General features: G+C 42.5%; 2 protein-coding genes across 2 annotated transcripts in view; one reads left to right on the top strand and one right to left on the bottom strand.

The window, feature by feature from the left end:
• Positions 1-31: 31 nt before the first annotated feature.
• Positions 32-5,999, bottom strand: LOC103363887 (butyrophilin subfamily 2 member A2-like). Its single transcript, XM_008290838.1, has 9 exons — positions 5,837-5,999; positions 5,701-5,763; positions 3,585-3,953; positions 3,204-3,497; positions 2,909-3,010; positions 2,788-2,817; positions 1,837-1,860; positions 1,699-1,743; positions 32-1,602 (listed from the first exon to the last, which is right to left on the bottom strand). Exons 1-9 carry the CDS (start codon positions 5,838-5,840, stop codon positions 1,004-1,006), a joined length of 1,530 nt encoding a protein of 509 aa, XP_008289060.1. The 5' UTR covers positions 5,841-5,999; the 3' UTR covers positions 32-1,003.
• A 3,818-nt stretch (positions 6,000-9,817) lies between these two features.
• The window catches only part of mfsd8 (major facilitator superfamily domain containing 8), a 6,294-nt gene continuing 1,893 nt past the window's right edge, over positions 9,818-14,218 (top strand). Inside the window, exons 1-11 of the mRNA XM_008290836.1 lie at positions 9,818-10,272; positions 10,855-10,937; positions 11,131-11,174; positions 11,901-12,141; positions 12,282-12,395; positions 12,866-13,010; positions 13,151-13,209; positions 13,322-13,430; positions 13,512-13,646; positions 13,734-13,837; positions 13,979-14,205. Coding sequence (XP_008289058.1) covers positions 10,217-10,272; positions 10,855-10,937; positions 11,131-11,174; positions 11,901-12,141; positions 12,282-12,395; positions 12,866-13,010; positions 13,151-13,209; positions 13,322-13,430; positions 13,512-13,646; positions 13,734-13,837; positions 13,979-14,205 — 1,317 coding nt within the window. The 5' untranslated portion in view covers positions 9,818-10,216. The remainder of the gene's footprint in view (positions 10,273-10,854; positions 10,938-11,130; positions 11,175-11,900; positions 12,142-12,281; positions 12,396-12,865; positions 13,011-13,150; positions 13,210-13,321; positions 13,431-13,511; positions 13,647-13,733; positions 13,838-13,978; positions 14,206-14,218) is intronic.

Raw genomic sequence — 14,218 nt, 5'->3', positions numbered from 1 at the left:
ACTGCCCCACCTTGCAGCCCAGATTGTTCTCCAGAGTTTATTTATTTCTTATTTGGGACCCAAAACTCTGTAAAATATTTTTTGGATGAATTTTAAGACTTCCGTGTATTTTCAGATCTGGAAATTTTTGCATTGTCACCCTCAAAAAGACGTCTAACCTGGAAACCATTTAGGGGATTCAACATCTCCAGAAAGTTAACTCCTACAACCAGGACATTTGGTGAGGACAGAGACGGAACCGTTTTCTGTAGATTCTCCAGCAGATCCCAATTTTTTACTTGGTGGTAACTGGGGTCCAGAAAGTTCCTGTAAGTGAGTCTATAAGGATGGATCCATGTTTACTACTAAAATAACAGCCTTCAGTCAACTTTTCATCCACTTTTGAGGCTCTAACATCAGCAGAACTCGATGTGTGGTGAGACATGGTTCCATGTTTTTGGTATTTTGTAGCAGCTACACAAATAATGACCATATATAAACCCCTATATACACCAGTTTTTGTGGTCCAACCAATAGGTCCACATCATATAAAAATAGCAAAACACTGGAACCCTGTCTTGCCACACCTGCCACACATCGACTTCTACGGATGTTAGAGGCCTCAGAAGTTGGTGAAGGACTGTATTATCAGTAGGAATCATGGATACATCCATAAAAATACACTTAGAGGAACTTTTTGGGGCCCAACAACCACCCTAGATTGAAATTTTTGCACTTTTCCCCATTTTCAAACTCCAGTAATTACAGTTTGGCCTTTGCTGGAGCCATTCAAACATTTGGAAACTGTTGCAGCGGTGCCTTCACCAAATTTCATGGTTGTAGGAGGAAAGTGTTTTACAGATCGAACTATTAAAATGGTTTCACAGGTAAGATGTTGTTCTGAGGGGAAAATAGAAAGACTCCCCGGTCTGAGAATATATGAAATAGGACTTAGTTTTGAGTCCCAAATAGCTAATAAATAAAGTCTGAGATGCTGCAGCAACGTATTTCTTTAATTCTGATTTTAAGCTTCAGTCTCGTGTGTGACTGAATCTACAGAATTCTCCTCTTCACCACGATGGTTCTCCTCCTTCTTGTGTAAAATCTCCATAGGTGCTGCATCACCTTTCCCAGGATTGAAAAATGGAAAGACTTCACCTGTGAATTTGACTTTGAAAGATCCAATCAGAGTTTCATCGTTCACGTTATAAAAGGAGAGCTCTCCACCGTCATAATCCAGAAACACACCGACCTTCTGCGGTCGTGGACAGCCAATAAAAACCCTTGGTTTAGTGCTAAACTGAAACACGTCTGCTGAGTCGGGAGAAGAAGACAGGAACCAGAAGCCATTAGATGTGTTTGGAGAAACTGACTCCTGAAGAATTTCAGGTCTACTTGTAACTCCGACCCACCAGGACTGTTTGAGGCCGACTGCTGGATTATCCAAAGGACCCAATGAAACCTCCCAGTAGTGTTGTCCACCAGAGAACCCAGGAGTTCCTTTGATAGCAGTGAGACAGGTAACGCTTGGTCCATCAGGAAAGTCATCACATTTGGTGTCTCGCAGCATAGTGCCTTTAACAGTGAGGAATTTATGTTTCGGCTCATCAAGTTTAATATTCACTGTTGAAAATGAAGAAAAAAAGAAAGGACAGAACAGAGCTGGGTTAGAAAAACAGGAGAAAACAACTGTGATTCTCAACTAATTAAATGAATTACCGTAATATTCGCGAAGTCTTGTTAGAACCGATGGCTGCTTCCCGTCTGCAGAGAAGTCAATAGAGAACACATCTGTTAATATCTCTGTTGGGTTTTTTGTTGACTCTAAGAACGACGACCACTTGAACCAATTCTTACCTTTTGGCAAAAAGGGGACAGTCTCTGGAGAAAAAACAAAACAAAAGAGTTTAATCTCCCTTTCGTCAGGAGCACAACCATACAACTATGCCATCTGTGGCTTTGACAGGAAGCTTTCTAGAAACTTAACCCTGCTGTCCTGCTGCATTATCTCTCCATTAACAGTCTCCTCAAGAAGATCGATCACAGCACAGCATCTTCAGGCGTGAACGAGGATGTAAAGCCGTCGTCCAACTCGTCAGACCTTCATCAACCATTTATGAAATTTCAACCAATTTCTTTTTGTCATTTTTGTGACCAAGTGTTTCATTTTTAAAAGTATTCTAATGTTTGGCTGTGACCTGCAGCTTCATGTGGTTCACAAAATGTTGACTTCTGTAATATCAAGTTTTTTTTGGTTTTGTGAGCTTGATGATGGGACTTTTCATAACGGCTTCAGTCTTTGTTCACACCCACAATCACAGATTCTTTGATCTACTTGTCTATTATAATACTACAGATTCTGAATCAATGACGGGATGAGAAACAACAGTGAAATTTTCAGGTTTTTATCTTTAAGATTTCCTCAGATGTTGTCGTTCAAACTGCCTCAAAATTCAACATGAAAAAAAAAACACTAAAACATGCAGAGTGGTTGGACTGGGTATTAAAAAAACCAAACAATTACTTGAGCTATCAATCTACAATTTCACAGATACCGTTGAAAATATTCATAGTTTATGTTAAAAAAACAACAACTTTGAAGCGAATCAAAGAACTCAAAAGGAACGCCGGTGATTTAAGAAGCTCTCGAGGTAATCATTTACTTCAGATTATGAGCCAAACTTTACGCGAGCGCAACACAATAATTGCTGGAAGCCGGGATGAATATATAATGAACACAATGAAGTTTCAGTGAAGTGTTGCGACAGAGTAACGCTGTGTTTAATGTGACTCGGTTGTTTTTCTTACCGTCAGATGGTTCGGATTTGGAGTTCTTCCCTGAAACAGAACAAAAACATGTTGCGGGTTGATTTCAGCCAGTGCTCATGTTTACATCACTGAGGATACATATATATGTAATAACATGTACCTCTCTTTTTGATGTACATAGCTGCAAGTACAGCGAACACTACTGCTGTGGCTACGAGGAGCAACGCGAAGGCCACCCATCCAGCCGCTGAGGATCCTGACTCTACATAAAAAAAAGGAAAGTATATTTAATAAAGCCGCAAAGTTTGACCTTCATACGATGAATATTTTCCAAATTACAGCCATTTGAAAATTTAGCTTTTTGTAATTTTGTAATTTAATTCTAAAAGGAGACTTCTATAAAAAGCTAATAAAGAAAACTCAGCTGTTGCACACATGCACATCACTCTCTTTACCGCTTGGAGCAGGTTGAGGAGGCTCTTTAAGGGACATCCTGGCCTCCTTTACTGCTATTGTAGAGAGACCTACAGAGCAGGAGACCTCCGAGGAGCTCTGGACGAGAACCCAACTGTGGACCCAAATGAGACCAGAAGAATCTTTGCCGTACATCACATTTCCAGCTCTCAGATCCTGCTTGCCGTCCGACCAGCGCAGCGTCGGTTGTGGATACCAGCGTTCAGATTTACAGCTCACGTTCACCCTCTTGTCTTCTTTCCACACGGGTGACAACAGTAGAGGGGATCCGGTTTCTAGGACGGAGGAGGAAGGTGAAGAACATCTGATGCACGCATGAAGAGACCCATAAACTGTATTTATTCCACCTTCATGACTCTCACCTGTCACAAGGAGACGGACAGTGTCACTGTCATAAGCCTGGTAACTGCTGACATAACAGGTGTACTCTCCTGCGTCTTCGATGGTCGCATTCTCCAGCTTCAGGCTCACGTCGCCGGACCTCAACCCGCCCGACTTGTCGTCCTTTGGGCCGAACCAGACTCGACCAGCGTACGAAGCCGGCTGCTTTTCACTGTAGACCTTCTTCTCCCGGTAAAGCATGATGGGATTGTCGAAGTCGCTGCCACGATACCAGCGGACCTCCAGATCCTCTGCGTCTTGCGGCGGTTCGAGCCAGCATGGTAACGTGGTCGTGTGGTTGCGTTGTACCAAGATGGGACTCCTCACAGAAACCACCAGACCATCTGTAGCTGTCACACAGACGCTGTTGGTTACGTTTTTATCTCCATGATGCCATACATACCGAGGACAGGAGGACTTACTGTAATCATCCACAACAAGACAACCACCGGCCCATGGCACTCTGACCCAACCTCACCCTATAGGTTGTGCAGGTTTTTTCTTTTTCTTGTTTTTGTTCTAAACTTTATTAGTCTCTTTGAATGTACAATCAACACGGCATGTACAAACGTTGCATAGACATTTTCAAAGTGTTGAGGTAGCTCTAGAACAGGAAACCACCAACATGAAGGAATAACAAACAGAATTAAAGCCATTAGCGGCATTTGACAGGTCCTCGGCGTACGATTGTCGGCCTTCGCGCACGTCGGGTTGTGATGCTATCGTGCTCCAGACAGGACTCTGATCCGGCGTGTCGAGTTTGGGGCAGATCGGAGCACGTGCGGCCTCGTTACAAGCCACTTCCTGTTTAGTGGCGAGCTGCGACGGTGTGCGTGGTGTGATGTGGCGTGCTGGTAACGCGCTATGGGTGGGACTCTGAGCACATGTGTATAGTTTCATTAAGACTGGAGCACGTACAGGCAAGTTACACAGCACGTCCTATTTAATAGTGTTTTATGGCGTTTTGGTGAAATTCTACAGGCCGCCATGTTGACGCCGTCAGACTTTTGCGCAACGTTTTAATAACTTTTAATCACCACGTCGTGTAGATTGTGCTGGCCAAATTTCAAGTGTGTACAACTTACCCCCTAGGAGGAGACAGATTTTGAAAATGGCCAAAAATGGCCGATATTTGGGCAAAAGGCACCTCTTTTTTCAAAATGGCCGGCTTCCTGTTGCGTTTCAGGTATGTGTTCTTGAGGCTTTTTTGTGCATCTTGGCATGTTACATGTGTTTGCCGAATTTCGTGGCTCTACGTGGAAGTGTGTTCGGGGGCCCATTTTTTGTAATTTTGTAGGGGGCGCTGTTGAGCCATTTTTCTATTGAGGTGTGCATTTCCCCCTAATCATAAAATTTTCCACCAGGTCTGATGTGTGTGCCAAGTTTTGTGCGTGTGCGAGTACGTTTAGGACTTCAAAAATGCGTTTCTTTGTCATGAATAATAATAAACCCGAGCAGTTCCAACGGGGTCTTTGCACCCTTTTGGGTGCTCGGACCTTAAGAACTAAATAAGACGGGGATCTCAGGCACGCAGCATGAATAAGTCCATCAGGGGGAAAAAGTCTTTGGGCATTTTTGTTTTTTTACACTTAGTAAAGAGATTTTGTGAACTTTCTGAGTTCATTCTTCCATTAAAACGTGGGACTGAGAAACGGTTCCTGTCTCCCGCCTCAAGGACGATACCAACAGGACGGGGGCAGGGGGGTGTTTCTGGTTTGAATGGTATCAGCTCTTATCAGTCACAGTTTGCATATTACTGGCTGGCAGTGACCTACAGCCTCGTGTGTCAGCCATAAAAGAGAAGTTTTTATTGTTCAAGGCAGGAAAAAATGGTGGCACCGCCCCTGTGCTGGGTCTTATTTAGCACTTTGGCAAGTTGTGTTTTTTTGCTTTTACAGTTAATGTGTAAATTAATGCTTTTTCCCCCCCTGCAATATGACTTGATATTATCTATAATTTTATTAAAATAATATCAGCAAAATAATCGGAAGTACTAAAAAATAATTTTAAAAAAATCACAGTGACTAAATGTGGTGGTGACGTTACCACGTTAAGCAAATAAAACGTGTGTGAACATGTGAGAGAAAGCAGCCTTACCGGTGGAAGCTCCGCAGGACGAAGCCAAAATCACCGCGAACCACAAACGAGCCGAGGTTCCGCCTGAAAAACACGAGAGACGTCAGAACGAGGCCAGAGTCTGAGCGGCAGAGCGCTGAAGGACGAGTCCACCTACCCATTCTGCTCCTGGAAGCTCCTCAAATACAGAAGTCAGGGCGTCTCTGAAAAGTAGATTTACAGGTCTGAGGTCAGATTCTCCTCTTTTCTGTCTGATTTCACCGCGGAGCTCCAAAAATAGGACAGCCACGTTTCTAAAATGTCCGCCTCGTCGGGCACAGGTTTAGTTTCACTTTCACTTGTCGTTAAAGCCGCAGTTACTCGGTTAGTTTTATTCCCACTAGTGAAGCAGGACACTGGAAGGGAGGAAGGAGGAAAACGTCTGGGATTGATCAGAAGCTGCTGCTGCTCAGTCTGACAGCAGCTTTACTCTGTTCCTAATTTTAACTCCTTATTTTAATAAAGTAGTGAGTCACAGTTAGAATTTATTGCTTCTTCTTTTGGTGAATGCATCTCTTATGTCTGTGTTTTTATCTGAGCGATATCTGGCACAAGTTTTATCTTCTTTTTTTAAATTACTTTTATGGATTTAAATGCAGTTGAGCAGTTCATTTTTACAGATGCACACTGTGAAAGGACAACTCACTATTTGTACAAATTATGTACAGTTTTAGGCACTTTTTAAAAAAATTTTTACAGTTAACATGTAGATTCATTCTTTATTTGTATTTTTCTGAGTGATTTTACTGATTTTTTTTTCTGTAATTTTGGGACAAAAAAAGAAAAAATTTCTAAAATAAACACATTACCATTTTTCAGTTCAAATAACACCAAATATCTGTTGATTTTTTTGTTTCTATTTACTGTAATAAAAATAAATAAATAAATAAATGTGGCATTTATTGGTCAAACATAAAAGAACAAATTAAAACTTGTAAAAGTACTGATAACATTTACAGTTTTAGGCTGTTTTTTTTTGTTGTTTGTTTGTTTTTCTTTTGGCTTGTTCTATTTTATCTAATTACTCTTTAATTTCACTAAAGTCCTGCAAAATCTCCCTGATTCAAATCATGACATAGTGATGGTAAAAGTGTTCTGCTCTGTCTGCCTTTGGATCCTGATGCTGTCTGATATTTAATGAACTTGGAGGAAACAGTCCTAAACAGCCAAACAAACTGAACTCTGGTTCTCTCTTTCAGGTCTGTGTGTCGACTAAACTGTAAAATGCTGTATTTAGTCCCAGTGATGCTTCCGCTGTGACTGTTAACCATCTCGTGCTGCTTTCACTTGCACTCGGACACCGTAGTTGCCTTCACTTAGACTCTGGAGCTGACCTGTTAGATCTGGGTGATTTCAGGGAAGCGTTATTTGTTTTCTGTCAACTTTTTAACAAAAGTTTTACTAAAAACTAAACACAAGCACCTTAATAAAACTCCTATTTGCGTGGATGCTGCTGGTTCTTGTCAGGTGGTCACGTGTGGAGGCTTCGAAGCTCATATTGAGTCGTGTTGATGACGTATGTGGTGACGTTCAAGGCCTGATGTCCCCCCAAACACAAGCAACACGACCACGTTTTTGTTTATTAGCACAAACTATGTCAGATTGTTGTCCCACCACCTGCTTTACGTTTATCGTCCACTTGATGGCGCAGCAGAGCAGGTGAAGCTCCATGTGTGAACTACTGGGATGGAAAGCTTCAGGTCTTCATGAGGCTTCATCACTTCTCTTCAGCTCCTGTCACTCTGAACCTGAGGGCCTGACTGGAGACACCTGCTCTCAATCACCTCTCTCCATAAAGCCCTGCTCATTCCTCCAGACCACAGACCTTCTGCTGGTCCCTGTTCTGTCTCCACTGCTACCTGAACCCCCTCCTCCTCTGGTTCGGTCCTCAGCCCCGTGAGTATCCCCGTTTTGTTGGTCTAGCTTTAGTTCATCCACATTACTTCCCTCAGGTTCCCTCCTTGGTGTTAATTTAGAGTTTTTCTGAGGTTTTTGTAGTTTTGCCCGTTTTTTGAATGAAGTCTGGTTTACCCCGTTCTGTCTAGTTTCTGAACTTGATGTTGGTTTCTGTTTAATCCTGTAATTTAATAAACCTCTTTGAACACCTCACCTGCCTGTCTGCCTGAATCTGTGTCTGCACATGACAGTTACACTCAGTTCATTACATCTGGTGCAAACCTCATTGTATTTAAATCCTGTTTTTAGCCACTTTGGTCCACACTGAATGAACTGTTGCATAGATGCTGTAAACATTTAAGGTCCCCAGAGGCTGCTCAGTTAATCAGTGAAATCTGTTTTCCTGCATGATTTAACACAACATCTTGTATAATTCATTGTCCCCTGATTATGCATCTGAAGGACTTGTCTTTACCTGTGAGTTTTGACGGGTTTTGTCTGACTTTTTAAGAATAAACTACAATAATATGTTGATTTTAAGACTTCTCATTTTGAGCCACCAAATGTAAAATGTGTCCAGTGTTTTGATTTATAACCAGATTCCTGCAAAACTAAAGACGTTCAGCTTTGTGAGTTGTGTTCAGGGATTAATTTAAAACGTTAATGCACCTTTTCATTGCTAAATATGTAAATCTGGAGGTGACTATTAGGGGCTGACTGTGTTTATTAAGAGCCAATATTGCTCATTAGTAATCGAGATAATGGATCCCTGATGTTTGGATTTGATATATGTGCAGGAAAAGTAAAAATTCTTGGTCTTAAAATTTAGAATAACATTAAAATTGAGTTTAAAATGCCTTATTTAGTTATGTATACATTTGTATATTTTTTATTTTATTGGGAATTAGTTTTAAAAAGTGATTTAGACAGTCAGAAAATCACTGATCTATTATTCATCTGAAAATTTGAATTATGTGTTATAAGATCCTTGTGCTCCAGTTGGTTAAATAAAATTAAAAAAAATCTTAAAACATGACGTTATTTCTGTTCCCACCTTTAGAAAATGAGGGAAAACTACGTGAATACTTTATTTTCTGTTAGAATCTGTTGTCTCTGTTATTTGTGGCTTAATTGTTAACTAATGTAACTAAAGTCCACCAGGTCCTTCTGGATGTTTCTGAGCTGAAGACAGAAGATGATTAAACAGAGCTCAGGTGTGTTTGTGTTTGTGAGTCCTCACGTGAGCGCGCTGCGTCAAGCCAGACGGGTAACACCAGGTGAGCCCCGGATGTTGCACGATGTTGGCTTCAAAATAAGTGTATGTAGTGAGCGACGGTACAAAAACAAGTGTCAGCTGTTAAATTTTCACCCTAATGATCAAGCAGTTTTTTTGATGCTAATTCTAAGTAGTTAATCTGGAAGCACTGATTTTACATAGAAATTGGATAAAATTCGTAATGAAGGCTTGTGTCTTAGTATTTTCAAAGGTTCTGTTTGGCAGCTTTAAGTTTGAAACCACAAAACACAATTTACTTTCACTATACTTGATCTTTAATCAGGTTAGCAGACGATGCGCTACTTCAACAAGGCCGGACGGTGAAAATGAGAACAGGCTTTTTCAATTTGAATTCTGTCAGTTTTTGTGATGACACCGACATCATAAATAAAAGAAACCCACTTAATCTTCTGTTGCTCAGATGCTGGGAGTGCATGAAGACTCTTGTGTTCACTCTTGCAGCCAAAGTTGGTAAAATAACAACATGAATTAGTGCATTTGGAGTTTTAAAAACAAATGATTCAACTCAACTGAAAGCAGCTGGAAGGTAAATTGAAGGAAATTGAAAACCTCAATTGTTCTGAGAATAAACATGAGTCCAGATTTAGATTGATCTGCAGGTAAATCCAGGTAGAAAGGTTTAAGGGCCAACAGAAAAGACAGTAAGAGGTTTTTAAAACGAACAGTAAGAGCCTTTTAAATAAAATGCAGTGTCTATCAGACCCTACAGAGAAGTAGAACCATCCCAACCTCAGCCTTCAGCTCACAATAATGAGTATTAGAATTACTGATAATAAATATTAATGCTGCATTATAAACAGCATCACGATAATAAACTTCTGATGAAAACAAGTTATTTCCCTACAATGCAGCAGAAAACATTATTTATTCCTGTTAAAGAAGCTTTGTTTTCCTGTAATTTGTTTAAGAGCAGAAACATGATTTGGTTTGTTTTGATTCCAGCGGGTTTTATTTTGAAAGGCCAGACCAGAAGTTGTCGACTGGACGCTGTCCGCTGTGACAGAGGTCCAGTTCCAAACTTCCTCCGGTGTCAGAGTCCAGTGTTGGGAGCTCGACCGACCCGTCCGGTCGTCTCTTCTGCTCACCGTCGGCCGGTAACGTCTCCGTCCAGCTCCGTCTCCGGTTTTCGGCTCAGCGAGCGATGCGACGAGCCGTTAGCTTCGCTTAGCTAACGTTAGCCCGCAGCTAGCTTCGCAGCGCAGCCACAGCAGTTAGCCGCGGAGTTCACTGACCCTCGGCAACATGGCGACTTAGTTTGTTTTGATCCTCCAGAGTCCAAAGGCAGCGTCGACATCCGGCTCCAACATGTCTCACCTGGACCCTGATGACACCACACCGCTGCTCAGGGACGACGACAGCAGGTAGGACTCACCTGTCCTCTTTAACCTCTGCCATAACACCATGAAGTCAAACCTGTCTGTCGGTTCTCTGCCCACCAGGTCGTAGTAATCTTAGCTGCAGTAAAACACACCTGGACTTCTCTGTAGGGTTCCTGAAGACGTTTCACCTCAAGGACAAGATGTTCTGTGATAGTACCTTCAAAATAAGGGCATGGAGTTGGTGGTGCATCAAAACAATCAACATGAGGGCTGTTAAACTGTTCACTTCTCACATTAAACGCCTCGTTTGTGCCCTTTTCTGCAAATGCATGAAAGTTTCACCATAACTCATGATTTTAATCGTGTCCTTAACGACATGATTCAGTACCTGTTGCTTAAAATGCAGGTGACCTGCTGTTGCCCCGCCCCCTACAGGAAGAAGACTCCCTGATTGGCAGCTTAAATCCTTCCCTTTAAGGCCCTCAAACATGTTTCACCTCTAATCTGAGAGGTGGAACATCTTCAAGAACCTCCCAGGAAGCTGCTCTCTAGTGAAGCTCCAGAGTTAATATTAAACCACCTGTCCAGAGTAAGACTTTAACTCACCTGTCTGTCTGTGAGCAGTGATGGATCTGTGGAGGAGGACAGCAGCAGCCGCTGGAGGTCCATCCGGGTCATGTACTTCACCATGTTCCTCAGCAGCGTCGGTGAGCAGACCCACCCACAGATGTTCCACCATCCCACTGGATGTATCTCCAACACCTGGCTCCTCTGTTCACTGTTTCTGAGTCATGCTGCATTTATTTACTGATCCAGTGTCTTATATTGTCCTCTCATGTCCATCTCTTCCAATCGTCTGATGGCAGCCTGTGACTCGTGTCTGTTTTTGTGCCCTTTCAGGTTTCACGATCGTCATCACATCCCTGTGGCCCTATTTGCAAAAGGTACAGATGGTTCATTGTTTTCAGAGTAAAAGATTGTTGACCGTGTGTTTGCTGTTCATATGCACCTTTAAAGAAAATAGAAAACATCGGTGAGGACACAGAATCCAAACAGCTCCATCAGAGGATAGTTCTTAATTATTGGTGCCTTTCAAAATGGAGAAAAATGTCGAATTTTCAAACCAGACTGTCTATATATATGAATTAATCTGTATTTCCTGCTAAAAATCCAGTCTTTGGGCAACATTTCACCAACTTCTGAGGCTGTAACTTAAATAGAATTTGATGTGTGGCAAATATTTTAAGCCTTTTTTTTATATTTTGACAAAATAATGATGTTGACTCATTGGTAGGAGACACAAACTGGTTTTCGTAGGTTCTATATGTCGTTATTTTATATGCAAAGTTACAAGCTGCTTCCAAGTTGACTCCATATTTAACATGTGAGCCTGATGTTACTGAATGTTCCCGTACATGCAGTTGAAATGAACCCTGAACTGATAGTTCAGCCCCAGAATAAGTTCTGAGCTGAGTTTCGATAAATTTGTGTTTTCAGATGTTTAAAGAACCCTTAAAGTGGTTTCTTAGGTTTGATGATTTTGATTTTCGGGGATGAAAATACAATAAGGTCTGAAAACGTATGAAAATCCACGTAACAAATAAACTATCTAAAACGCCCCAGACTGACCCGCTAAGTTTAACCCTCGCCACCTTCCACTGTGTCTCTAGATTGACAGTAGCGCCGACGCCAGCTTCCTGGGATGGGTGGTGGCGGCCTACAGCCTCGGCCAGATGGTGGCGTCGCCCATCTTCGGCTTGTGGTCCAACTACCGGCCTCGCAGGGAGCCTCTGGTGTGCTCCATCTTCATCAACCTGTCGGCCAACATCTACTACGCCTACGTGTACCTGCCCACGACCAACAACAAGGTCCACATGCTCCTGTCCAGAGCCTTCGTGGGCTTTGGAGCAGGTAAAAAAGAACAACTCAGTAATTTCACACATATCTTTACACAGATCCATAAAATCATACAAGTCAGAGATGGTGGAGCTGAAATTGTGCTGATTGGAGATGGAATGAGCCTCATGAAAGTTTCTCTCTCCTGATTCCAGGTAATGTTGCCGTGGTGAGGTCTTACGTCGCTGGAGCGACATCGCTGAAGGAGAGGACCAACGCCATGGCAAACATGAGCGCCTGTCAGGCTCTGGGCTTCATCCTCGGGCCAGGTGAAGAGACACAAACAAACTCCCATATGCTGTCGTACGGGCACAAATACATTTACTAGTGATGTTTGGGAGCACCAAAACTGTTGCTAATACATATATTTTTGCCAGTATGACAGTTTTTATGCAACAAAAACATCACTAGTAAAGGTCTTTTTGCGAGTTTGACTGTTCTGGTGCACCAAAAACGTTGCTAGTACACATATTTTTGCAAAATTGAGAGTTTTAATGCACAAAAAACATTACTGATGAAGGTATTTTTGCAAGTTGTCCATTTTAAGGCACCAAAAACATTGTTTAAAAAAAATATTTTGCAAGTTTGACAGTTTTGATGCACCAAAAACGTTGCTAATGAGTCAAGATATTTTGTTAACATTGTGCAAACCTGAGCAGCAGTCAAAGGGAATGCAGCAGGTGTTGTGAACGAGGTGTTAAAACATCGTTGCATTCTTTGTCTACTGTCTTTGTTGCAGCTCTGCAGGCGTGTCTGTCCTTCGTGGGTGAACAGGGCGTCACGTTGGAGTTCATCCACCTGCAGCTCAACATGTACACCTGTCCCGCTCTGCTGGCTGCAGCTCTCGGCGTCGTCAACATCCTGCTCGTCATCTTGGTGTTAAAGTGAGTTCACGAATTCGCGTAAAACACCAGAATCTGTTTCGAATGGGCAGCAGATTAGTTTGATGCAAACTTTAAAAAAAAACAAAACGAGGATCTTCTGTCCTTGTGGCTAAAGCATCTGTTGTGATTCTGGCCATCAGAGAGCATCGAGTCGATGATCACGGGAGGCAGATCCAAGCCATCAACTACACATCAGAAGGTATATTTTCTCATACATACACGTAAAGTAAACGAGGCTTTTATTTTGTAGTTGTCATCACAGGACGTTGTTGTGGTTTGTTTTGGTTTAACTCTCCGTTATCCTCCTGCAGACAGAGTCGACGTCAGCGAGGAAACTGAGGAAACCATCGACCAGGTGGCGGTCCTGACCTCCAACGTCCTGTTCTTCATCGTCATGTTCATCTTCGCTGTCTTTGAGACGTATGTTGTGTTCCAAGTCAAGTCCAGTTTTATCTCTCTGTGCTCCGTTCTGTAGCGTTCTGATTGTACGTCTTTGTCCAGAATTGCCACCCCGCTGACCATGGACATGTTCGCCTGGACCCGGAAGGAGGCCGTGCTGTACAACGGCATTATCATCTGCTGCATCGGCTTCGAGTCCATCCTGGTGTTTCTGGTTGTAAAAGTGGCTTCTCAGAGGTACCCTCCCTCCTGCATGCACAGACTGAATCCATTTCTGTTTCCTGAATTTAGTTTATTACGTAGAATGTTTGCTTTTCTTTCCAGAGTCGGGGATCGTCCTGTGTTTCTGGCCGGTTTGGCTATTATCTTTTCTGGCTTCTTTGTTCTGCTTCCGTGGGGAAATCACTACCCTAAAATCCAGTGGGCAGGTACGGATTGATGCATTCATTTAACTGTACAATTAAGGCGATGGATTCGATGTCAGTTTGGCTTTTTCTGCTGCTTCTGATTCAAACAACCCAGCTGAATAAAAGTTAATCCACATTTCTGTTCTCTTTCTCCAAACACAGATGTGAAAAACAACTCGCTGATCAGTATGATGTCGGGGGTCACCATCGCGCCCAACAGCTCTCTGGAGCCGACGGGCTGCCCGTACGAACAGACCTGGTGCCAGTATACTCCGGCCATACACCTCGCCCAGTACATTTCGTCTGACTTCCTTATCGGGGTGGGATACCCAGCCTGCAATGTGATGTCTTACACGCTGTATTCCAAAATCCTTGGACCAAAACCTCAGGTAATGAAAGTGT

Source organism: Stegastes partitus, unplaced genomic scaffold, assembly GCF_000690725.1.
Source record: "Stegastes partitus isolate 25-593 unplaced genomic scaffold, Stegastes_partitus-1.0.2 Scaffold698, whole genome shotgun sequence".
Lineage (NCBI taxonomy): Eukaryota > Metazoa > Chordata > Actinopteri > Pomacentridae > Stegastes > Stegastes partitus.
Note: the sequence above shows the minus strand (reverse complement) of the source record. Positions and strands in the feature narration are given on the sequence as shown.

Coding starts and splice junctions, on each gene's coding strand:
- LOC103363887 (XM_008290838.1), bottom strand. Junction 3,011..3,203: donor TCCTCAACCTGCTCCAAGCG/GTAAAGAGAGTG, acceptor TTTTTTATGTAG/AGTCAGGATCCTCAGCGGCT. Junction 1,861..2,787: donor CAAATCCGAACCATCTGACG/GTAAGAAAAACA, acceptor TTTTTTCTCCAG/AGACTGTCCCCTTTTTGCCA.